A 25,556-nucleotide genomic window follows, 5' to 3' on the forward strand; every position below is an offset into this window, starting at 1 on the left:
TGCATGCTTCAATCTGCCTCTGACATTTTTCATTTTAATGGTAACAAAATGAGATTTTGACTGCAACATAAAAAATGCCCCACAGTTCATGTAAAAAAAAAAATGTTATCAATACACACGTTGTGCCGTGCCTCCAAAGATGTCCCAGTGGTATTACACACACACACATTTATTCATTGCTGCTCTCGCCACAGTGGTCTGAGAAGAGACTCGGTGTGTTTATGTTACCCACAGCAGTGTTAAAGCATGGATGGGTGGAAGTCAAAGAGAGAGAGAGGGAGGAAGGGAGGGCGGAGGGGTTCTAGGCAGAGAAACAGATGTGCAAATTTAGCATCGAGGAGGTAAAAGAGGTTTTTATCTTTTGGCCTTTGCCTTGGCTGTCCTGAAGATCAGTTATATGGCTCTCAAATTAGCCCCAAAGAGGTTCAGGCTGCCTTTTCAACATTTCAAGATCTACTCCTGATCAGAGGAACAAGTAACATCTTGTTGCTTTTGATCATGACTGTGAAGGACCATGTTAACATATGTCATCTTATATCATGTTGTGTTCTTTATCTGTCACAAATAGAAAGAAAACACCTGTAAAAAGACTGTAAATAAGAACAGCTTACTCACATTTCAGGTTTTTTTAGTGAATAATATAATCTGTAACATAATACAATATGGAAATTGTAGCCAGCCCTGGCTTTCAGATTAAAAGATAATTTAAAAAAAATACAATTAAACCATCACACAAACCACTGAGAGGGAAATTGTCAATACATGTTGCCACTCCTACTGCAAAACAAGCAGGAAAATTGTGATGAGATGACAAAAAAATATGTACAGCTGGTGCTGGCAAGATACAGGCTTTTAACAACCAATCAATAATTTGTGTTTTAGACTTCTTTGTTCTCTAATTCAAAGTGTATATCTTCACATAAAAAAGTGAACCTGTGTCTGCTGTCAGCAGGGAACACCCTAAAAGTTAAGAAATAGTATATTCAGGATTCTTACAAGCCTGTGATGAAATGACGTTGAAATATAAGCTCAGCTATATTAAACACAGGTGTTGCAGCATTAACTGAGCCAGGAGAACTGCCTCCAAGAACAGAGGGATTCTCTGCTGCAGCTCTGAAACACTGAGGCTTCACAGTCAGTTACTAAACAGCTACTCTGACGAATCAACAAACAGTGACTATTTCTTATCTTACATGCTCAAATCACTGTATTTCCATTTCTGTTTTGGGCTCTCTTAGATCCAGTGGCCAGAGGCATGCAACTGTCATACCGACTTCTTTTAATGCATGTAAATGGCATCTATCTATGTTTTTTATTCAACCCTCTGTTTTTTCCATCTAGTTTATCATGCAGACACCTTGGGTGATGTACTATAAATAAACTGATAAAGAAAACAGTAATATACTGCAGGCCTCATGTTGGTTTTGCAGATTTATAACATACATCTTTGACATCCCCTATTTGAACCAGACTTTGCTGTTCGTGATCTTGTGTATGGACAGAAATGCACCCAAATTGCAGTATTGTAGGAACATCTACCAACACAGTGCACAGTAATCTTTTATTAAATAAACTTGTGCACAGACCAGTGAATGTAAATCAATACATTTCTGTAAAATTAAAGATATTACTATAATAAAGGTGTGATGAAGTCTACAGATAATACATGATTGCCTCTTTAAAGTACAGTCAGACAATATAATCACATGTGATTCAGGGGGTGAGGGTTGGTTCTGCTGATGACATCCTGTACAAACTCCACTGCAGTATGAGGCAGTCACTGCTGCTCAGTCAAACATGTGCTGTGTGTTTATGGTGACAGGTGTAACCAGAGTGATCATACCCATATTTACATGAGCTTCATAACACCTGCAGGTCTGCTCTTCTCCTTCAGGCTATTTTTCAACAACCACTTTACAAATGTCATTCAGCCTCATTTGCCTGATTTGTCAGGGGATAACCAGTTTCACAGGGAGAATGCGGCTGTGTGTCTGGCTTGAGGGTATTTACAGTTGTGTTTGTGTAAAGAAAACGAAAACTCAATGGAAAAAACTACACTGACCCTTCACATTGACAACTGTGTTTACTCTTTGTGCTCCTCATATGGTATACACAAGCTGTTATGCCTCATTTCTGATTCAAAAGCATATGAGTGTAGCCAGAAAAATGTTCTCTAGCTTAATTAATCCAAATACTGCTGGTGAGTGTTTATTCGAGGATGTTCACACTGTGTATTTGTCTTCTCCTTGCCTCTGTGCTTTATGATAGTGGGTGTAGCTGCCGTACAGCTCGTTGAACACCTCTCTGACTCCCAACGGCAGCCCAGCCGTCAGAAACTTGACATCCTGCTCCTTACACAGGTCCAGTATCTGATAGATGCCCTCAGTCAGATGCAGCTTCACGTCTGTTCGCAGGGTGACCTAGAGAGGTAAAGGAAAGGGCAGTTATGAAAGAGGAGAGGACAACACAGGTCAAACATCTTTGTTTCAGTTCAATCAGTATGATTAGTGCTCCATGGCAGTAAGGATCCTTTCTCTTTCAAATACTTCCACCCTCTCTCTCCTGGGTAACAAGATACTGTGGCAGCAATAAGCTACAACCTGAGGAATAGCTTGGGGCAAACAGACCAGCCATAAATTATGTGTCGGAGCAGATGAATATTCATTTAGGTCTTAAATTTAACTCAAAGTTTCAATTAAAAGGGAATCAAGGGGCAGACAGCACTACATATCCTGACAAGTACATTTCTACAAATGTTAAGAGCAGCAGCACAACATCGACAGTTAATTATTACTCGTTTGAAGCCCAACAAATAATCCAGGAGGAGGCATATGCAGAGTTTTGTGGAATGATCCAAATCTGCACACACTGCGATATAAACCTACATGCCCTAATTCTACTGCAGACATGTTGGGAGGAGTGCACACACTTCATTTGCACCTAAGTAATGGAAGCCAGGCAGCATGAGCAGCCAGAGAAAAACCGAGAAAAACCAATACTGCAAGCACAGCCTACAACACGCAAATACACAATAGGCAAACAACAGTTACTGTGCTCAGTGAACCCTGAAAGCAGCCCAGGAGGATATTCAATATCATCTGCTTATTCACGCTTGTTACATTATACCCCCACAGGTATGCAGCTGTTACCCACACCATGACCTGATGCTGTCTACAGGGACCACAGGACTCAGACTTTTGACGCACATCATGACAAAGAGTGTAGAAGTGGCAGCCGCTCTGTGCTGATAACTATATTTGTAAAATGAATAGATGAAAACTTAAACACCTAATTACAGGCTTTACATTGTGTAGTAAGAGTCTGCAGAAGGTGAAAACAAGTGGTACAGACACTGCTCTAACACCTTATGTTGTCATATTACTTGGATCTGCATTTGGAGATACTGAGGGAGAACAGGAGCTGCATGCAGCAGCATTTAGGAAGATCGTTTGCATCTGCTTGGAACTATAAGTGGTTCAGAGGCACAGATCTTTATGCATTGTAGTGTATTAAAATATAAGGAAATATTGTTTAAATGAGTACTACAATAACTTATAGGTGTACAGCAGCCCCCCCTGCAGCTGTGAAAAACATGTGTAAATCTTTAATTTAAGGGAGAGCTGTGCATGTGTCTTCAAAGACCTTCAAATGTCAGTGGTTGAGTTTCATTGTGGAAAATGTAAAAACCTTGTGAGGCAGCAGTTGTGCGGTTGTGTGCTCAGATCACACAACAATCCATCCTGCCAGGCTTCAAGCCAAGTCCTTTAGGCCTACCAGAAGTGGAGCAGTCCATTCAGTGTCATTTTAGGAACTACTAGCTGCCAGAGTTGTGATGCTCACGAATAATCCGAATCTATTGATTGGCTCTTTAACACGAAAGATGGGAACCAAGTTGCAGTTGCCAGCTGTTTTTTTCCCACAGATGCGCACACAAGCTCCTCCTTTTTTGCTACTCCACTGAGTGAGACAGAACAGGCATACAGGGAGGAGCGCAGCAGAGTGCATGTATGGGGCTTATTTAGATAGACAGATAGTCATACTTTATTGATCCCGCAAGGGGAATTTCATATGCAAATAGCACATGACGTCATCGAGGGGAAAATTTTGCACTAAAATCTGTTTTGCATGGAAGTTCACTTTAGCTTAGGTTGTGCCACAAAGTTTTTTTGGTGTTAAATGAATAACATTCAACACAAGTCAGGGTAGCTTTATTTACACAACATATTAAACCTTATTCTACCTTTCCTCTCAGTGATTATTTCCTAGATAGATTGAGTTACTCCCAGATTGGCCCCTTAAAAATAAATAAATATAAAAATGAGCCAGTCATTTGAACGGCTCTTTGCAAAGAAACAGATCCACAAGATCCGGCTTCCTTCAAGGAGCCATAAATCCCATCTCTACTAGCAGCTATGAGCACAGCTACACGTGATCTGACCGGACATATGGTTTGCCCAATCTCCTGCCAAGTATTTTTTTCCCCAAATTGTCTGCTCTTGGTTTCCAAAGGGTTTTCAAGAATGACTTCCCAGATGGTTGTGTGTAACAAACCATCTGGGACATCACGTTAATGTACGTCAACTTTTAACAAGGAAGAATATCTGTGGGGAAAAAAGAAGACCATGTCTCTGGTTCTGCTGTGTCAATGTTGGTTATGAAGGTCTTTAGATTGACCCCAGGCGGGCAAGACTTACTCCATTTTTAAATGAACAGCAAGTAAATCTTGTTTAATTACTGTTCTAACTGAGTCTCCACTGTCATCTTATAAGAGCTGGCTGGTACACAGGAAGGCTAAACTACCTCTAACTTACAAAAACCGGCCATCTCTTTCAAAAGCTCTTTTAAACCAGAATATAAATTCAATTTTAGGATTATAAGATGATTCAGCGAGGTTCAAATTATTCATTTTTCCAGATTATTCCTTTCTATGTCCGTCTGTCTGACAGTCTGTACGGGTGCTTTCTTTTCTTCCTCTCGATGTGCAACTCTGCTGGAAACTGCTGAGTCAGGCCCGCGTCATGTTAAATACAGTCTGGCAGCAAAGCGAGAGGAGACGCGATCACAAGCCAGACGTGACTCACTGCACTGAGGGAACAGTATAAAGCTTCACTCCAGCACATGGAGTTACAGTAATCCCAGACCTGTCCTCTGACATTTCTGAACATCTGCAATTTGGCCAACGGAAACGCTTCCCATCTCTGCTTCTGAGCGTCAGCGTCCTTGTCACTCACACAAACTGAGCTGGATCAAAGGATCAGCTCAGATCTTGCTGCCTCTTACATATAGTGTGTGTGTCTGTGTGTGTAGTTTTGTAATATCTGTGTCTGTGTACCTTCTGCAGCTCTGTGACGTACTGAGCCACCATGAAGGCTGACAGCATCGTAAAGCTCTCCGGTGCAGCAGCAATGTGCGAGTACATCCTCTCAATCAGCCTGGAGCAGTGCAAATACACGTCATCGTCCACGCCTTCAGAAAACAGAGATTTATGTTAATTCATTAATTTGTTTATAGTGTTGTGGTAAACAAAGCTTGTGCAATTAGACATTAACCCTATACTTGATATTTTGGGTGCAGTTTTAGACTAGTGGTGGTCTCCATGGTGGTTACTGTGTATTACTGGGTGGGTAGAATTGTTTCTATGGTGGCCAAGTAGAGATTTCAGCAAAAGTTGTGTGCAGTTACATTTTAACTGGAAAAAAAATCGGTTAAGATTTTAAACTCTCTCTACTTCTGGGAGGTTACAATCAATACTGGTGACACAAAGTCCCTGTCAGCTTGACTAAATACAATATATCATCTTCAGCAATATTTTTCATGATTTTTGATGGATTTCAAGGACAAAGGGAAACTATACCTCAAGCAACACTTGAACGTGAAGTAATTTGCTGCTGATCCACACTGACAGAAGCTAAATGTTTCTTTAGTGTCTGAAAATGTTCTCTCTATGTGTTACCTGTGTCGCTGTCTCTCTGCCGACCTTCCTGCATGATCGACACCACCAAACGATAGAAGACATTTAAGAAAGACGGAGCCGCTTTCAAAAGCACCTGGAAATGCAGACAGGAGCAGACATTCACATTCATAAGTGGATACATAAGTATATATATATATATATATAGTAGCCAGTGTATATACAAATAGTGTATGAATACACTGGCTACTACTAAGGTGATGCTGTTATTTTGGTGTGTTTCCTGCCTATACACATCAGTAACACCGTAGACTATGACATTAATCCTGCTATAGATGGACTGATGGGACAGTGTGAGAGAATGTGGAAACAATAAAGAAACTTAAGTAAGAAGTGAAAGGTTTGAGGATGTTTCCAACTAAACAGAGAACTCTCAAAAAACACTCCTGAAATAATCATCCGTTACGTCACTGTCACTACTTAAACTATAATAGAGCCATAAACTTGCAGCTCACAGAAGGGCTGAGGTAAAAGTGGATTCCTTCAGAGCTTCGTTGGTATAGGCAGATATGCTTATACCTCTCTCTCTCTTCTGGTCTCTGCCTAAGGCCTGAGCAGAATGAGAAAGGAAGAATATAAATGAGGGAGGAGTGATGTCACCAGCTCTAGTTGGAGCTCAGCAATGGTTTCCATCAACTTAAACATGCTCCACGCCAACCTACTCCGTGTGCCAGCCCCCTACCTCTCCTCTCTCCACCTCCTCTCTGTCCTATCACACCTCCTCTCTCTGGTCTACACCCCTCATTTCCATTTTGTGCTGAAACTTCCCTCGTGTATCGCATTCCAATCAAATCTAATCCCTTTGTTTTCTATCCCCAGTCTCTTCCCTCTTCTCTTTATCACTTATGTCTTACTCCCCTCTCTTCCTCTATAAATGTGTCAGTTTTACCTCTCTCTACCTCTCTCTCTCTCTCTCTTTGCCGGGCTCCTTTACTGATGTCTTTTGTCCTCTCGAACATCTGATATCAGTTAGTTGGTCCTTGGCCTGTTTAATTCAAAGCAGCTGCCCTGTTACAGCTCTGCTCTGTCACTGTTTCGGAACAGAAATAACTGACAACATTTTGCAGACTGACAAACTGAAAAATTATCACATTAGCACGTGATAACAAAAGGCAGTGTGTGGGCTAGAATGTGGATGTCCATTTATCTATGTCTATTTGAACTTCACTAAACAAGTAATGTTCCGCTTTGAGCCTTTAGATATGATGCAAATTTTCCAGTAAAAGCCGCAAATGTGGACATTATGAGGTTTTCATGCAGCTGCAGCATGAGTGGTGAGCTGTAATATCCTTTAGTTGAAAAGGACATTCCTCTGGGGCATCCTGTAAGCTCAGCAGCCGCACATACCTCATTTTCTTCTATTCATGGATTCAAACCTGCAGCCTTGACCTATTATGACCTTCATCACAGAAGAATGTAGGTTTGGCAGAGGACGCACTGCAGTGCAACCAGAGATAATAAAGTAGTTTTTTTTTTATTCACAAGGATGTATAAATGTGCAAAAAGTAATTTTAATTTACATTAAGTAACTTTAATATGTCTCAATATAAAGCAAGGACTGTATGTGTCATATCTGCATTTGTGCAAATCACCTATACCTTAAACCTGATATTTATGAATTGAATTGATCTTGTTATACAGTATGTACTAGTAGATAAACTCATTGATTTTGGGGGTTTCAAATTCTTCAGGAATGTAGTTCTCATTATTTCACAGCCACACGTTCAGTTGTTTTATACCTGAGGATGACACTGGATGATGGCAAACAGTGCCTCATGAACAGCCAGAAACACTGACTGGTAGACATCAGGGGTCAGGTGGTCAAGGGGGACCGAGTGAAGTGCTCCAAGTACCAAGATCACATGGTGAGGGTTGTTGATGAGCCCCTCCCCCCGATGGAGCAGTGATGTCATTGTGGTTACAACAGGAATGGTAATGGTTAGAGTCAGAGGCAGGTACTGGCTGGACGATCTTAGTAAGAACTGTAACACAGAAAGGTACACACTGTAAGTTAGAGAGATGCACACATTTCGGTACAATAGTGTGCGAGCACACACATACACACACACTATTCTGAGTGAGTGAACACATGTTTTCTAGAAGTAATTTAAAAGAAATGGAATGGACGCTGAAAGGCTTGCTTTTTTTCCACAGGAGACATACTGACTTTTCACAGGATAACAGGATAGGATAAGCCTATGTGTTGATAACAGCATTAACAATGGCTTCATTATACTGGATTCAGGATTTCCGTAAAATGTGACAGAGTGACAGTGAACCTGAAGCTAATGCTGCGAAATGGAACTCAGCCATCATTCTGTGACTTCCCTTTAGTGATATGTCAAACTGCCTCCTGTGAAAAAGGTGGATTAGGTTATAACAACTTTAAATAATTCTTAAAGTTATTCTTCTTGGATATGGCGCTGCTTTGCTCCATAAAAATAGACAATGTGCTGCAATTAAAACATTAATTTTACTGTTAAACTATTTTCAGCCCAGTTCTGCCCCCTGTCTGTCACAAAATTGTTGTGTAGGACTATACTGAAAACTCTAGTTGGAGGTTTTTTCCTTTTGTCTAAACATGGAAAAAGAAATCACTTAATTATTCTAATGCCATTTTAGTGGCAGCATGGAAGAATCTCACTCAGACACTGAATGTTTCAGTCACCCTATTTGACGGAAGCCTTAACACGCAGAGCTGGCTTCACAGAGGCGTGTAACCCAGTATATCTTCATTCCACTGAGTTCCAAGAAGGTGTTAACTCATGACAGAATCTCTTTGGGGAACTGGCATCTGAACAATGCAACATCACAACACTGTTTAATTTTTTTTAAATATTTAGTTCTTTTGAATGGGTTCCATTGCAATCATGACACAATATTTTCTTTCTCACCCTAAAATCACTCCCTGCATTTGTACTTCAGATGTTTTGTTGGTAGTTTCTTGTGATTAATACCGATTCCAACCTCAACACAAACATTTCCAGCTCACGTTATCAGTAATGTGAACATCTGTGTTTGTTTTTGTTGAAATGTGCTCTTTTCTTGAGCCCCATGTGCACTTAAGTGTGTGTATGTTTGGTTTTCTCACCACCATAGCAGATATTATCTGTGGTGCAATGAGCCACAGAGCTTTAGAGCAGGTCTCTGGTAACTGACAACAGGACAGCAGCCTAATGATGATCACTGCCGACAGCACCTCCTGAGAACAGAGGTAAGAGTTAGATACGCTGGATGTCACAACCGCATTTCATAATATCTACACCTAAACCTGCAGTTTAGTTATCAGGACAGATGTCTCTCTCCCTCCTCACCCTGCAGTTTCCTGCCCTCAGCTTGCTAGTATCCAGTCCTTCTTTGACCATCAGCAGCAGCAAGTTAAACTGACTTGTAGTACTCTTCTCCACCAGGTGGCCCAGCACCTCCTGCACAGCTGGCTCTAGCTCACTGACATCAGACGAAGACAGCCAAGGAGCTGAAAGCAAAGTGAAAGTGAAAAAACATAAAATGACATCCAGTTTGGATAAAAACACAAGCTAAATAACACACAAGCAGTTGTTGCAGTATGTTTTTTTTAGTTTATGTGCCTTTACACCTCTGGGATGGTAATCAGCTTAGCCAGTTGAACTAGTGTCAACATGTGCATTATATTAAGTTATATTAGTGACAGGACAACACTGATTAACTACAGTAGTGAATGACATGTCTGTTCATACCTGTCAGTAGCTTGTACACATTCTGCAGTATGTGAAGATATAGCTCATCCAACTCATTTTCTCCCTTCTCTGCTTCTTCTTGCTCTTTCGCTTCTTCTCTTGTCTTCCAGACCGCTTTGTAAAAAGCAGACAGGAAATGGAGAGAAGAAACCACAAAGTCCTTGGGCCTGGGGGCAGAGCTTAATTCTCGAAGGATCTGCTGGCAGAAACCTTGATAAAGGGTCATGTGTATCAAGGTGCTCTTTTGTCTGCTCTCATCCTCCACTGACAGTGAAGACAGTTCACAGTGCAGCATAACTGTCACAACTTCTACTATGAAGGCCTGACCAAGGGTACTGGCTGGCTGGATGACTTTCTCATCAGCTGACTGTGGTTTCAAGACTGACTCAATGGCAGGTCCTAGTGAAGCAGTCGTTCTGGCAAGCATTTGAGCAAGAGTTTGGTCCATTGGCTTACTTCTTCCCAAGTTTAATGTCATTGCCTGGGAGAAAGACGTCAGAGATGCCAGCAGAAGATGAACAGTCAACAGATCAGATGTTCCTGAACTGGACACAGCAATGTCCCTACATGCTTTTTCCTTACTGGTAAGATAGGAAGCAAACTGGTCCAGGTTGAGCCGAACACTGCTATTTCTGATAATAATCAACTGAACTAAGGACTTTATAAAGCCCTGCAATGCTTTAATTAATTCAGACCAATCAGGGCTGCACTTGGCTGCACTGCTGCTGTGCCAGAGTACAGACGACACCGCAGCCTGAAGCAGAGTACCACCATGAATAAGCTTCAACACACTTGGGAAGCTTCTGCCTTCCAGGAGATTCGTCAGAATTCTGAGTAGCTTTCCGTGGAACAGAGCATCACCTCTAGATTCAGGAGGGTCTGTGGCCATCTGGTCCAGTTGTCTGGAAGTGGAGGTAAGCATGAAGAATAGAAGGAGGAAGATAGATGAAAGATCCTCGGAGTTCATCCCATCTGGATTTAGGCTTGATAGGATTTGAAGTAAGTGTACAAGCTCCTCGGTTTGTGCATCACTCAGCAGTACAGGCACCTCTCCAGTTTTAGAAGATGCCAGTATGTCCTCAACTATGGTCTCTTTCTTCACCAGTGTGGTCTGAGGCTGACTGGCAACTTCTTCTGCAGAGGTAGCTCCAGTTTCTTCCTCCTGAAATATCAGGAGGGTAGGACAAACCTTGAGTGTACATGCTGCCTTGAACACACAGACAATCCTTTGTGCCAGGGTCTGAACTACAGCAGAGAACAGTGTGGGTAATTCAGCAAGAACTGGACTTTGAAGAAACTGTGAGGATATGAGGGAAACGGTCAGACAGCCATGCAGGTCCTGGGCTTTAGACTGGTCTGTCTGTCTGATGAGCAATGAACTAACAAGTACATTTGCTATGCAGCAGACATCATCTTCACTCAGGTGGGGAATGACCAAAGGCAAATTAGACATGACAAGATGCCAGTGCGCAACAAAGTAGGAGCTGGCATTAATACTGCCTATCTGCCCGTCCCACTCCTGTGCTTCATCCAGGCTCACCTCAAACTCCAGTTTAGCTAAAATGAACTGGGCTGCCCTGTTCAGCAAAGCAGTGGTGGTGGATTCACAGACTAATCTACTATCCAACAAAATCCTCTTCATCTGTTGTAGCATGAGAAGTTTGAGTAGCAAACAGCTCATGGGGCTGTGGGAGGGAGAGGGATGAAGATGTGCCGGCAAGATCTCACCCAATAGAAGATCCTCTGTGTGGGTTAGGACTGGAGAACTGGAACAAGCTTGGTTGAGAGACACGTACTTGGTGCAGTGAATGTCGAAGAGCGTGTCTACTTCCACCCAGGTGTATTTGAGCAGAAGTGCAGCTTCCAGAGTCTTCTGTTCCCACAGTTCTCCCATCTCAGACTCTGAAACCTTCTCTGAGTCTTTGTGGTCCAGATTCTTTTTGGCTTTTTTTGGGGTCTTACGAACCAAACTTATATTTGTTTGCATATGCATCTTCTCTGTTGACAGCAGCTGTATCAGCTCCTTGACTCTCTGCTGCATCTCCTCCATCAGGCTTTGACTTTGCCTGACTAAGGGAACAGGAGAGGCATTGTCTAAAGTCTTCAGACTAAATAAAACAGCATGAAGCAGCTGACAGAGGGCAAAGAGTTTACGAGAGGCATCTTCTCTCTCTTGGTCCACCTTTCCTCCATCAATCTCCATCTTTTCCGCCTCACTTTCTTCCTTCTTCAGATCAGGTAGTATATATTTCCTGATGCTCTCTAACACTAGTGAGCAGATATTGAGGCCCTGGGATGGGGGGGTGTCCAGAAGACAAGACCTGAGGGAAGTATAGAGGCCTGCTGACAGCAGAGGAGGTCGGAGGTGGTCCAGAGCTGGCTGACAGATCACAGACAGGAGCACAGAAAAGAGATGAGGAAGCTGACGGAGTTTAGTGTATGTCTGGAGGAGACTGCACAGCATGACCTGTTGGGAAACAAACACCGTCTCAGTCAAACATATTCCTCCAAGTACATATACATTTTAATGTACAGTTATAAAACAGGTTTACTATTTCTTTTAAATCTGCATTTAATTCAGAAAAAAAAATTGACTGTTTAAGTCATGACCTGTCTGGCCCGTTGCACTCGTGCTTCAATGCATTCAGCATCGACCCAAGCTGAAGATAACAGCTGGTCCAGATCTGCTTCAAGAATCAGATGATTGAGACTCAGAAGTATCTTTAAACAACGGTACCATGACGGTATGCTGAAAAAATTAAGACAGGAAAAAAAATCTGAGCGTATGATCATGAAAATGGTCAGTCAGAATTACAAGATTAAATACTACCTTGGCTGGGCCTCATTGAAGAGTGTTTGTCCCAAGGCTCTGTAAAAGTTCAGTTGTACCTCTCCATGCCGAATCCTGTCTGCAGCTACATTATAAATATCAGCAGATAGAGCCTGGCTAAGCAGGGATTCCACAGCCAGCAGAGCCAGGCTCCAGCTCTCTGGGGAGGCTGGAGAAGAAGCAGCGCCTGGTTGCTCTGAGCTGGCAGGTGAGTCTGAGCATCTGTCATGATGAAGATCTAAAGCTGGGACCAATCTGATGAGAAAATAGAAACAAAGCATCTTCTGCTCCTCCTCATCTTCTCCCCTTACTTTCCTGTATTTTTCCAGAAAAAACTTAAACAGCAGTGACAATGTGTTGGACTTCACAGAGTAGTGGAGCGAAGGGTCACAGTAGCCCTGCGCACTCAGTTGGCAAAGAATAACACTGACTGGCTTCAAATGTCCTTTTGCTTCTGTGCCACGTTTTCCACAATCCTCTTTGGGTGGAAGAAGCTCCTCCTTGTATATGGTGAGGTGCTCAGAGGGGAAGAGAGCTAACTGAAGGATGGAATCTATCTTGACACGGATGTCTCTGCTAAGCTGCTGGTGTAGATGCAGTTGTGAATAAGAAGCTGTAAATTCCCCTGAGGTCAGCAGGTGTCGAAGGAGAACTAACAGCTGGATCAGCTGGCTGCTGACCATAGTAAACACTCTATTAGGGTTGGTTTGTTGTCGCTGTACTGACAAATAACACAACAGAACCTGCAGCAACACCTCAAATAAATTAGCTGAGCCTGTGTTTTTCTTTGGCTTGGACAGGCTGTTATCCTCCATATTTGGCTGATCTGGTGGCCTGCAAGTGTTTGGCTTAATATGGGAAGTTTCCAAATCATTAGCAGGTTCAGTTTGAGGACACTCGGTCATCAGTTCATCTTGACTTGGCAAAGACTCCTTCATTTGGTGATCAATGAGCGAAGGCTGCTGTATCACACGACAGGCCAATGCACACAACTTGGCCAGCAGGTTGATCATAAGGGCGTATTTAGTGGTAAAAACAGATGAGAGTGCCGGTGAAGAGAAAATCCCATGACACACACTCAGTATGGTGGACATATACATCGGTAGCTTGGCGCCATGTGCACACTCCTGCAGATGGTCAATCAGCAACTAAAACATACAGAGAAAAAGCTGTAAGCATGTATGCAAGTATCCAACTTGGATATCCAAATATAGTGCATGTTGTACTAGTTAGTACACGATCTCAGATATTTAACTGTTGATGTACCTGTGCCATATTTTGCCTAAGACTGATGGTCTTCCCCTGTTTGAAAAGAGACCGGAGCTTCTGGCTATGAATCACATCATCCAGGTAACACCACAGGCCTTCCAGGACATCCTGGGAAAACTCCACTTTTTTATTATGCCAGCCTGTCAGTGCATGGGTGCACCAGTCCAATAGCACCTACAGTCAGAAAGGGTCAAGACAAATGTATGAGAAACAGATTTAGGCTACTGCCTCTCACATTGAATACAAAGCATTTATTACTGAGGTTTCCCACATTAGAACCACATATGTTAAAATATAACATACACTATCGTTTCAATCACGTTTCGTCTGTTACCTGTTCCTTGTTGGGCAGAAGGCACTGAGAGGAGATCCAGGCAAAACGCGCTAGCTTCAGCTTGTCCTCCCATGGAGTCTGTGGACTCTTTAATTTCAGATGGATGCCGGAGTAGATGGCAGCCATCGCTACGGCTGGTGCTACTATTGCACAGCTCTGAGGAGACAGGAGAGGAGGATTGATTCATTGGAGAGAGAGGAAAGACAAACCATTGTATTCAGCCTTGATGCATTTTTATCTATTTTGTTTATTTGCTGTCACGTGGCACTTTGGTTAACGTTTTGTTTTGTCCTAAATTAAAATAAATGTCTCGCCTTGATTCAATCTTCTCTGCTAAGTGCAAGACGACAACATCACATCGTTTATGGCTGCACCCGGGTTCAATGACAAGAATAGAGTTGTACGCAAGTGGATGTAATTAGACAAATACATTCTCCTTTTTGTATTTGTTTTAGTCCTTCCGCCTTGTACCATACATGCAGACTGCCATGCTTCAAAGCGAACTGCTAGCTAGATAGCAGGCTAAACGCAAAATAAGCTAATAGAGTGTCCACAAACAACTCGTAACCGAAATTCAGATGTACGTGATTAATGTTATATTCAATTATATATATATTTATATATATTGCTATTTAAACTTACAACTTTTGGTCCCACACGTGTCTCCTGTTTTCAGATTTTCATGAACTCTCAACTTTCACGCTTCCGGCCAGGCTGAAGCAATCGAGAGTCGATGTGAGACACCGGCCAACGGTTGATTCAGCTGTCAGACCCACATGTTCACCGTCTGCCGTCACTTACTACAAAAGAATATCATGTGAGGATGAGTCTCCTTATTACATTTTATTAATTATATGAAACCAAAAAATAATTTGTGCTTTTATCTACAAATTAAAACATTTGCCAAATAATTGTGACTGATCAGATCTGCGATTAATTGGTTACGCCTGGGGAAAGTTTGCTATATCAGTCAGCCATTGAAGTCACTCGTCGAGGAGGAGGAATCGTCTGTGCATGTCATCCAAACCAGGGTCACCTTTCTTATTTCTACGCTTTTAGCTAAGTATCAGTTACATTAGATTTATTTTGCAGGATGAATTAGGTGTTAGCAGGTCTTCAGCAGCTTCTGTGTTCGCTTCAGCGGTCTTCCACGGAGATATTTAGGGGCAGTCAGATGACAGTGACAGGGGGTGTTGGTAGCTCTTCAGTGATAAGATAAGTGATAAACCGGGTTAAAGGCAGCTGTCAGGCGCAGATAAAATGGACAATAACGGTCTAAACCCCACAATGTGTTGACAACCACCTCTACAGCTGAACTGCACAGGATACGGTGTGTTGACAAACCAGCTGGAACCTGTACACTGCCTCTTATAATGGATTTATTCAACACGAAGCCCTGAAGACTGAATCTGGCTTAAAAATCTGTCTTGCTGTTTTGTCATATCAAGTAAACACGGACAATGCGGCTTTTAATTTGCGTGTTAAGCCGCACACACCGGGTGCATTTGTGCAAACTGAACCGGACCCTGACCCAGCCCAGGATGTTGTGGCTGGAGCCCAGGCCGAATAACTCGCCTGCCCTCCGGAGGAAAAGACAATCGATCGGAGTCAAGTCTTCAGTTTATCCGACACCTGCCCTCCGTCTCTTCTCGCCCTTCAGTCCCTGTGGTCCTCTCACAGGTCTCTCTGTACTCTGTTCACACCCACGGGCAGTCACACACACACCTGTTGCCTTGGCTAGCTCCTCGGCAACCTCTGCACCCACACCAGCCGGATCAGTGAAGTCCCAGACGGACAAAGAGACGGCCCAGACTCCGACCCAGGTGCCTCTGGAGGATGTAAAAAGGATTTTGCGACTAGCTCACCCGGAGAGATGGAGACTAGCAGGTAATGTGTGTGTGTGTACTCCATGGTGGTATATCTGTGAAAACATGAACAATAAAGTCCCTAAAACAATATGCCATCACATGCCCAATCTTACAGCTGTTTCCAGTGTGCACACAAAGTAAGTCTGCAAACTGCAGCTTCTAACCCTGTGGTGTTTAAAGACAGACTTCTGTCAGTCCACTTACAAGTCAGAGCTGATCTTATAAGCTTATTCTGACTATTTGTACTATTATCGTTCACTTTACCTTAATATAAGGGGTACGTTCTCATTATTGCATCTTAATTTCCCAGCACACACAGGAGAAAACTTACTGGAATATTTCAAACCAGTAGTTACTTCCTGTTTTTGGTTCTTCCTAGGAAAGAAGTGTACAGATTTGTTTTCTTAGTAACAAGCAGTTTATTTTGTATTTGATTGGCAAATACCACTAACCTGCTACTAATTATTTGCATAATGTCTAAGGAGCTCTATTTAATCACCAGATTTAAAGATAAGTAAATTGTACAGATCTTTTATTGACATGATCTATTTAATTAACCTTTCTCTTCATTTCTGTTTTATTTTGTATCCACTCCAGCTGCTGTTGGCTTCCTAACAGTCTCCAGTGCAGTAACAATGTCAGCTCCCTTCTTCCTGGGCAGAGTGATTGATACCATATACACCACTGCAACAGACACAGAGGCAATGACGTCCTCCCTGACATCACTGTGTATCATGCTGACGGGTGTGTTCCTATGTGGCGGAGCAGCCAATGCTGCTAGAGTCTACCTCATGCAGGCCTCAGGTGAGATGAAGGTGGGGTTATCAAATGATCATAGAACAACTCTCCCCATTACCTACAACAGCAACTAAAAATACATTCACTGACATCTATATAAGTGATTAGCTTAGCAGGAGAACATACATATCCTGTCCCAGGTTCTGTAAATATGTCTACAGAGACTCTCATTCATCCATGTTATATCAAGTGTTTTTTAAGTTCAAGTTAATCAGGCCACTGGACTCAGGATATTTTTTCTGAGTGACTTCATCATCTGTCCCCACTTGTCTTTTTTCTGTCTTCAGGCCAGCAGATTGTTCGAAATCTCCGTACTTCTGTCTTCTCCTCCGTCCTCAGACAGGAAGTGGCATTTTTTGACAGGAACAGGACAGGCGAGCTTATCAACCGGCTCTCTGCAGACACGGCTGTGGTGGGCCGCTCAATCACAGACAACTTGTCAGATGGGCTGAGAGCCGTCGCCCAGGCAGCTGCTGGTGTCAGCATGATGGTGAGTATGTAAATAAGTCTCAGAGTGGTCAGGAGGAGTCTCTCAGGACTGTCTGAATGATTTGAAGTAACTGATGATGATGAACTATTTGGAAAACATATTACAAAATAAGGGCTTCAAATGTAGCCTCGCATCTGTTGTTTCAATCAAAAACCAGGCGGTAAAATGTGGGCCTGTTGTGTTTAGTGCTGTTCACTACAAGGAAGTAGATGTGACTTCCTTGACATCATTTGTCTGTGTCTGTTCTATGCTACCTGCATGTGGGGTCACTGTTTCTGTTCTTTTAATACACTGTTGTGAAACAGGTTTAAATTTCATCAGTGTGATTAACAAAAAGAAAGGGTTTTTCAACAGACATTTCTCCATGTTCAGATTTAAGCATGAAAATACACTAAATTGTTAGGGAGACATGATCAGTAGTTTTGTTTACTGACACTTTTCTTTCTCAATAAAACTGACTTCTTGGTTCCATGTACATTGGTTGAAATTTCACACATCAGGAATCGGTGAGATAGTTTCCTTTACAAGGAAGTAAACTTTTTTTGTGCAATAAACTTTTAAGGAAATGAATAACTGCTCAGACAGGTTTTAAAGTGGTTGAATCCACACACCCGTCATATAGTGAGAGGGAACATTTGATGCCATTGTCTCAGTAATAGCATTGTTAGTTTGTAATTTTTGGTTCTCCTTAATATATACACTTTTTATTTCTAGAAATTTCTGAAAATTTTCAGTTTTTGTGGCATTACTGCAAGGAGATGAAGCAGATGTTGCTAATAAAGCTATAGATAATTTCTTAAGTACAACAGTCTTTGTTGTTTGTGTTTGGCATGAACATCCTATTTTGTTCCCCTTTATTTTCATTAACTGCTGTTTTCTCCTTTCTTGCTCTCTCGTCTCCTAGTTCTACGTCTCTCCCGGTTTAGCTAGCTTTGTGTTGCTGATCGTTCCTCCCGTGGCTGTGCTTGCCATCATCTATGGTAGATATCTTCGCTCCATCTCCAAACACACACAGGATGCGCTCGCACAAGCCACACAGGTAAGGTAACAATCAATGTCGGTGGTTAGTGAAGCAGTACTGCTTGTTTGACATGTAATGCAAAATGCTACACTGCCTGTGCAGCCTTAATTAAATGTTCAGATTGAGTAAATTTACTTGTTGATAATTTGATTGTGTGTTCATAGTTGGCAGAGGAGAGAATCAGCAACATCCGGACGGTCAGGGCTTTTGGTAAAGAGCAGTCAGAAGTCAACACATACACACAAAAGGCAGACTTAGTCCTCAGCCTGGCTAGAAAGGAGGCTGTCGTGCGAGCTGGTTTCTTTGGAGTGGTAAGTGCGTGTTTTCTCTGTGATGCAAACTAAATTTCAGCATTAGCAAATAAGGTATTGCATGCTGGTTTCTGCTCAATACCACAACATCCCTGTAACAGCAAGACATTTCACCATTTAAAGAAAGCGTTATCCGATTTCCCCCTACAAAGAAAGGATGCACTCTCACTCTGCTTTAAAATTTTAAAACAATGTCACAACAACTCAGTGACACAACAACTCAGTGACACAACATGGCAAGTCTGAAACAAGTCGGAGACATGTTTTTGTCTTCATACACTTGGACATCTGTATACATTATTCATCTGCGAAGAAGTTCCAGAGGTAGAATTAAATGAAGCCTAAATTTCCCACCTGCTGTTATGTCACTGCTCTGACACACTGTCAGAAACAAGACACAGAATGATAACGTTTTAAATTTGATACTAATACATGCAATGTGCACACATGGATTTCCCTCTTTGTCTGACTTGACTTTTCTATTGCTAGGTGTCTTTGACTTTCATTGATATCTTATCATACCATGGTAGCACTATAATAGTGTCCTAAGTGTTGTCTGTTTGTCACAGATATTGTGAGAGAGACTGCATACCCCTGGTGTATCTGGCAGGTTTGCAGATAGGCAATAATTAGTGTAATGACTGCTGTGCAGTAGCAGTGACATGTTGTCGTTATTAAATAACTAGGTGTGTGTGTGTTTCAGACTGGTCTCAGTGGTAACATCATGATCCTGTCGGTGCTGTACAAAGGAGGCCTTCTGATGGCCAGTCAGCACATGACTGTTGGAGAGCTCTCATCATTCCTCATGTACACCTTCTGGGTTGGCATCAGTATTGCAGGTAACATATGCATATATTTCCTTATCTTTACAGTATACATTTGTGTGTGTGTGTAATTGCTTGCTGATCATTTAATCTTTCTGTTTGATGCAGGTCTGAGCTCATTTTACTCTGAGCTGATGAAGGGTTTTGGAGCAGGAGCCAGACTGTGGGAACTGCTCGACAGAAAGCCAGAGTTTCCTATAAATGGTGAGAAGTTTTGTTATTTTAATAGATTTTCAAATGTTGTAGTAGCCTAAAATTTTATTTGTTGTTCTAAGGTCAGTTAAATTGACAAACATCTTTTTATTAGCCCAATTTCTTTCTTTTCAAAAACACAATTTCCCCTTAAAATCAATCATTTTCCTCTCTCTTTTAATGAAACTCTGAGCTAGTTTAATTACCTTGTCCACTCTTTGTGTCTCTCTTCCTCTGCTCCTCCACAGACGGCATAGTCCTCCCTTCAGACCAGCTGAATGGCCAGCTGGACTTCTCTAATGTCTCCTTTGCCTATCCGACACGCAGGGAGGCTCCTATTTTTCAGAATCTCAGTCTCTTGGTACCAGCTGGTACCATCATGGCTGTGGTGGGGACAAGTGGGTCAGGAAAATCAACCTTGGTCTCACTGCTGCTCCGGCTGTATGATGCTGATGCTGGTGAGTTTGAATATCTTCTGTCTGATAAATCAGCTACCTTTTAGTTTTTAGAAGATTTAAATGTTGTCTTTGCAAACAAGACCTGCAAAAATGATCTCTCTTCTCCAGGTTTGATAACTATAGATGGTCATGACATCAGGGATCTGAATCCCTACTGGCTCAGGAGTCACATCGGAACTGTCAGCCAAGTAATGATCTCATCAATGACAATGATTTAATCCACTGAACATCCCGTGTTATCTGTTGTTCTCACACTCTTCTTGTCCCCTTCCCTCTTGTCCAGGAGCCAACACTGTTTTCTTGCTCCATCAGAGATAATATTGCATATGGTGCTTTGGACCCTGAGGCCGTGACCACAGAGGACATTTACAGAGCTGCCAGAGTGGCCAATGCCTACGATTTCATCCAGGCCTTTCCTAAAGGCTTTGACACTGTGGTGGGGGAGAAAGGAGTGCTGCTGTCAGGTGAGGAACTGAGACAATGACACCTTTTGTTTAAAAAAAAAAAATAAAACAAAAAATGTAACCATAAACCTGTTTTAAAAATGTGACAATCTACTATTTCAGTCATTATTCGACTCTAACCACAAAGGTCTTTTTCTATGTAATCTATGACTTCCTAATGCTCTGTTAAAACCTACTTTCACTTTTCACTTTTCACTCAGAAGTGAACTGTATTTCAAACATTTTTATTGATGTTTGTGCTGTTTGTCACATTTAGTTTGCTGTTTTACTGCCTTCTCTCCTACAATGTTTGTTGAAATGTATTGTACTGTTTTAATGGGATTACTTTGCATTTGTTTCTCAGGCGGTCAGAAGCAGAGGATAGCCATAGCCAGAGCTCTGCTCAAGGTAAACACAACTAAATGGTGGTTTCACAGTCAAATACACATCAGAAGAAAGCCCAGCTCTATTAATACACACTACACTAAAATCATATAAATAAACAGGTACTGTCTGTATTCTTCTGTCTACAGAATCCCAAAATCCTCCTTTTGGATGAGGCTACAAGGTGAGAGAGACACTTTACAGAACAGGAATATAGAGTATAAAAAGAATGATGATGCCTTCACTGGCTTATATGCTTGATTTTTATGTCTTGTGTTAGTTCTTTGAATAATATTCTAACCAGTCATCTTTCTTTAGTGCACTGGATTCTGAGAATGAGTTCCTTGTCCAGGAGGCCATGGAGCGTCTGATGGAAGGTAGAGCTCGCCAACTTTCCGTCTCCCCTCCAGATTGCATCATACAAACATAAACAAGCTAATATTCACTATCCCTCCACTGACTTCCTGTTATTTACTTTTACAGGGAGGACAGTCATGATCATTGCTCATCGTTTGTCCACCATTAAAAATGCGGATGCTGTTGCTGTACTGGACCAGCACCGAGTGGCTGAGTGTGGCCAGCCCACAGAGCTGCTGGCAAACAGGCAAGGGCTGTTCAGAAAACTGATGGAGAAACAAGCATTTCTGCAGGAGGAACAGCAGAGAGCACTGATCTGAGAGATGAGGAGCACAGCAGTGATGTGAGGTCAGTGGCTGGGGAAAAATGGCTTTGCTCCACACTGGCTTGAGACAGGAAGAGCTCATAGTGAAAGCCATAAAGAGGTTTTCTGAACTGCTTTCTCAGTGCTGAAAAACTACATATGTAGCAGCTATGAACTTAAACTTGAATCAGTGAATTTTTGGAAATGTTTTGAAAATATTGTATTTCACACGGGAAAAGGAATCCAGGATGACAAACTCCCCACACTGGAGGCTCACCACTTTAAATCAGCGTCACTACCATGGATTTAGGGGAACACTTAAATCCTGTTTAGACATACCATGAGACTGCAGAGTATAAATGTGACAGTCTGACACTGTCATTCATCCATTGTTTATCATTTTTATTTTCCTAAAACCAAAAACTATCCAGAAGGGTTTATGTAACACTGCACAAAGTATATTTGTTTTTTTATTTGTAGAAACTTTTTAAGACTTGAGACTTGAGACTAACAAGCAGCTATATGTGGTGTTTACTGTTTTGCAAAACAGGAACAAACACTATTCTATATGTTTAAAAGCCTAGTAAATTCAGTGCTGAAGTACTACTTTGGACTTAGTGCATTCATGTAAATGTACAAACAGTTTAGTTAGTGTAGCCTTAAAACTGCAAAACTGCAGCTGCTCTGCTGCCTGTTTACCGGATGTGCACTTCGCCAGCCTTAAATTCTGTATAAACAGCTCACTAACCACACACGTTAGCCACAGTGCTATTAAGCCACCCAAATATTATAGCTGGCATACAGACTGAATAAGGAGTAATGATTCTCCTCAGTAAATATTTGGCTTGTAAATGCCCCCTCACTTTCTCAGTCAGAGTCTACAGCAGACTGTATCTTATGTTCTTGTTTTACGGCACACAGCTTGAATTCCCCGTACTGAAGGTTGGGTTTGTTTTTTGGAAAAAGAAAATCTGTATCATTTGTTGCTATAACAGCCAGTTGGACAGAGGACTAAACATCATGTGATTATCAAACCCCTCAGACCAGGGGGGTGTTCTGTGCATAACACAGAAGTTTACTTTTGCAACTCAGACCTTTATTGTTGAATTCTCTTGAATGAAGAGTGTAAAATCACTGTGATAAATCGTCACATTACTTGTGGACTAAGTCATCCTTTAAACTGTCTGACTAAAGGCTCATGCACTACAACTGTAGTTGTAATAGGGGTTAACTCGCAGAGAGCTGACCTGGACGTTTCTCCTGTTAACACCTAAACTGTTTTGACCACTCAACTAAATAGAAAGACTGTGAACACTTTTTGCTCATGGTGAAGTCACTCAGAGCAGTGAAGGACGGAGGCTGTGTGAACCTGTGGGTTATACATCAATTTACATGGAGTGTGTCAGAAGGAGAAATCCAGCACTGATCACTGGTGATATAAATGACTATAAAATATTGTATGTATATACAACAGTTGTATATATTTATACATTTAGAGAGGCTATATATTTATTAATTACAGTGTGTAGACTGTGTGCCACCAGAATCTGTTCTTTTAATGAAATCAACATATTTTCAATACAAGCTGGATTAAGTTCTTCTTTTTTTAGAAGTCATTTTTACTTGACATGAAAATCTGATGGGATTTAGCTCCGGAGCTAAATTTCACTTCATACAATGAATTGAACATAGTCTGTAAACTATTTGTTTTTTGTTTTTTTGTGGGGTAATGTTGCCAAATGGCATCCTTTTAATACTAAATGGAAAGTTTTGAAAATGTGGAAGGTGCTTGTTATGATGTATCTACATGCTAACACAACTCACAGCTGTGAGGTTATTTTTATTTTTTGTATGTAATGAGATATAGATATGATATAAGTGATATATGGTAGATGTTTGTTTGCTAAATTATTATATGTTGAAGTCAAATATGAATAGTTTTATTTGTATTAAACTGGTCTGATTATACACTTGTACTGTTACTACAGCTTTGAATCTTTTTACATTACCACCATTAAGTCAGTGTTCACTCCATCTCCAGCTTGAGCACACCTACTGATTACCATACCAACTGTTTCACTGTTATATGAGTGTTTATTTCAGTAAAGTGTGCCAAGCCCTCACAAGGTGGCGCTGCTGCTTCAGGCACTGTACCTCCGTGCATGAAGCAGCAGCGCCACCTAGGCTTCAAGGTGTTCATTGCTCCCTGCAGGTTGATAGGATTAATGTGCATTCATTATGTCTTATCAGAATACATGTTCATGGAACAGATATGAGTAATGTGTGTTCAGCTGTTAGGCTGGCTGTGTTGGCAGTGTCATAATTTCTCTGCAAATAGACAGTGTCCTATCAGCTGACACACAGACAGCTCCTTGATGTAGTCAGTGGGTTTATCATTGTTATTTTTTTCCAACAGAAAAACTTTGTATTGAAATGATTGACCTTTAAAATATGTACACACACTTGTTGTAATATCCTAATTCTTTTACCACTGGTCCACAGACATGTTGAAATATAGCAAAAAATGTTAAATTAAATGACTTTCATTGTATTTCTTAATAGGACTGAAAACAGATTGATCCTAATTCGCCTACAAAGCAGACATGTGTTCACCATTCTGGTCGAACCAGCATTTGTGTTCAAGCAGCAGACCAGGTGCTGCACAAGTTTCCAATTCCGACTCCCATGTGCTGCTGCTGCTCCCTCACCACTCTCTGCAGCTACACCAGGCTATTTGAGGAAGTTTTGACTCTTCATGGCCTTACACAGCAGTAGTCCACGTCTTAATTTATGACTTGAAAACTTTACTAAGAGCCTGATTTAAAACTAGAATATGTAGCCTAGGCACAAATGCTGTAATCCATGCTGAGGAATCAGAGGAAGAATCTCTGTGTTCCTGATCATAGCTACACAGTGGTGCCTTGATTTCTCACATTTCATCCACTATCTTTTTCACTCATTTCAGAAACAAAAAGAAGTTGATTACATGCAACAGTATCCTGTTTTTTCTTTTCCTTTTTTTAAATTAAAAGTGTAGGATAGGCAGAAGCCTTCTTGCTGCCTGCAGTGACACAGTGCGGTCCACCTCTTGTATTTTCAGCCATCTACATACTGACATTTCACTCTGTCCCATTTATCCTCATTCACAGCATTTTAGACCACCTGTCTTTTTTCTTTACCAACAAAATAAAAGGAGGAATGGATTACAACAGGCTTTTTTTACCTCTATATTTATAATATCCAAGGTATCCTCAGTCATCCATCACTGCAACACAGATAGCAATCTAATTTTAAATCTCCAACAAGATGCCGGGTCTGCTCTCTCCCTAAAATAAAAAAAAAGTCTAACATATACTGTAAAGCATGCAGTCACATTTCAAAAGGTAGGACAGTGAGAGTGAGAGTTATTGAATGCTGGGCTATTCTCTGACAGTCTCTGCTCTCATGAGAGATCCTCCTATAGTCTAACTCCATGTCACATGGTAGGAAGCCTTAATGACTTACAAACAATTTCCCTGCACCATTCATCTTCTAAAAGCCACTGGCTTAACTGTTCACATAGTACTACTGCTCCCTGCCACATCCATCTGTCATCTTCACGTCAACACTGAAAACGATAAAACCATACTCTCCTTCTCCAAAGTCTCTCTTCAGCTGGTCTGCTACACACCTTCTGACAAATGAATGTTTTCTGCCACCTGCCACGCATGCCCCCTCACCTCCCTCTCTCTCGCCTCCCCCTTCTCCATGTGGACTCTCCTCCCCCCCTCGGCCCCTCTGACCTCCCCTCACCTCCCTCCCTTCAGCGCTCCCCAACAACTGCCAGCCCCTTTACATTTTAGGCGTTTCAGGCTCTCAGATGCAAAATGGCTCACAACAAGTGTGTAAAAGTAGCTCAACCTTGCTCTGCAGCTCCTCCACTCCCTAACCCCCCCATACACACACACTCACTACTTTAGGTCTGTACCCAAAGAGGCCCTACCATT

General features: G+C 41.7%; 2 protein-coding genes across 2 annotated transcripts; one reads left to right on the forward strand and one right to left on the reverse strand.

The window, feature by feature from the left end:
• Positions 1-776: 776 nt before the first annotated feature.
• Positions 777-14,862, reverse strand: urb2 (URB2 ribosome biogenesis homolog). Its single transcript, XM_028402208.1, has 12 exons — positions 14,763-14,862; positions 14,121-14,276; positions 13,784-13,960; positions 12,518-13,665; positions 12,298-12,436; positions 9,688-12,154; positions 9,286-9,446; positions 9,063-9,173; positions 7,711-7,953; positions 5,954-6,047; positions 5,333-5,466; positions 777-2,420 (listed from the first exon to the last, which is right to left on the reverse strand). The coding sequence occupies exons 2-12, from the start codon at positions 14,244-14,246 to the stop codon at positions 2,223-2,225; spliced, it is 4,998 nt and encodes a 1,665-aa protein (XP_028258009.1). The 5' UTR covers positions 14,247-14,276; positions 14,763-14,862; the 3' UTR covers positions 777-2,222.
• A 240-nt stretch (positions 14,863-15,102) lies between these two features.
• abcb10 (ATP-binding cassette, sub-family B (MDR/TAP), member 10) lies at positions 15,103-23,199 on the forward strand. The gene is made up of 14 exons (XM_028401029.1): positions 15,103-16,007; positions 16,586-16,792; positions 17,074-17,276; positions 18,181-18,315; positions 18,462-18,608; positions 19,312-19,447; positions 19,541-19,636; positions 19,873-20,082; positions 20,191-20,270; positions 20,366-20,546; positions 20,890-20,933; positions 21,059-21,093; positions 21,228-21,286; positions 21,393-23,199. The coding sequence occupies exons 1-14, from the start codon at positions 15,581-15,583 to the stop codon at positions 21,584-21,586; spliced, it is 2,154 nt and encodes a 717-aa protein (XP_028256830.1). The 5' UTR covers positions 15,103-15,580; the 3' UTR covers positions 21,587-23,199.
• Positions 23,200-25,556: the final 2,357 nt, after the last annotated feature.

The sequence above is a fragment of the Parambassis ranga genome, chromosome 3, assembly GCF_900634625.1.
Source record: "Parambassis ranga chromosome 3, fParRan2.1, whole genome shotgun sequence".
Taxonomy (NCBI): Eukaryota; Metazoa; Chordata; class Actinopteri; family Ambassidae; genus Parambassis; species Parambassis ranga.

Excerpts from the sequence above, each read along its gene's own strand:
- urb2 (XM_028402208.1), bottom strand. The coding sequence starts at position 14,246 with ATGGCTGCCATCTACTCCGGCATCCATCTGAAATTAAAGAGTCCACAG. Across the intron at positions 6,048-7,710 it reads TCATCCAGTGTCATCCTCAG|GTGCTTTTGAAAGCGGCTCC; the intron begins GTATAAAACAAC and ends CTGCATTTCCAG. Across the intron at positions 5,467-5,953 it reads GCAGAGAGACAGCGACACAG|GCGTGGACGATGACGTGTAT; the intron begins GTAACACATAGA and ends TGTTTTCTGAAG.
- abcb10 (XM_028401029.1), top strand. The coding sequence starts at position 15,581 with ATGCGGCTTTTAATTTGCGTGTTAAGCCGCACACACCGGGTGCATTTG. Across the intron at positions 16,793-17,073 it reads CTACCTCATGCAGGCCTCAG|GCCAGCAGATTGTTCGAAAT; the intron begins GTGAGATGAAGG and ends TTCTGTCTTCAG. Across the intron at positions 20,083-20,190 it reads GCTGTATGATGCTGATGCTG|GTTTGATAACTATAGATGGT; the intron begins GTGAGTTTGAAT and ends TCTCTTCTCCAG.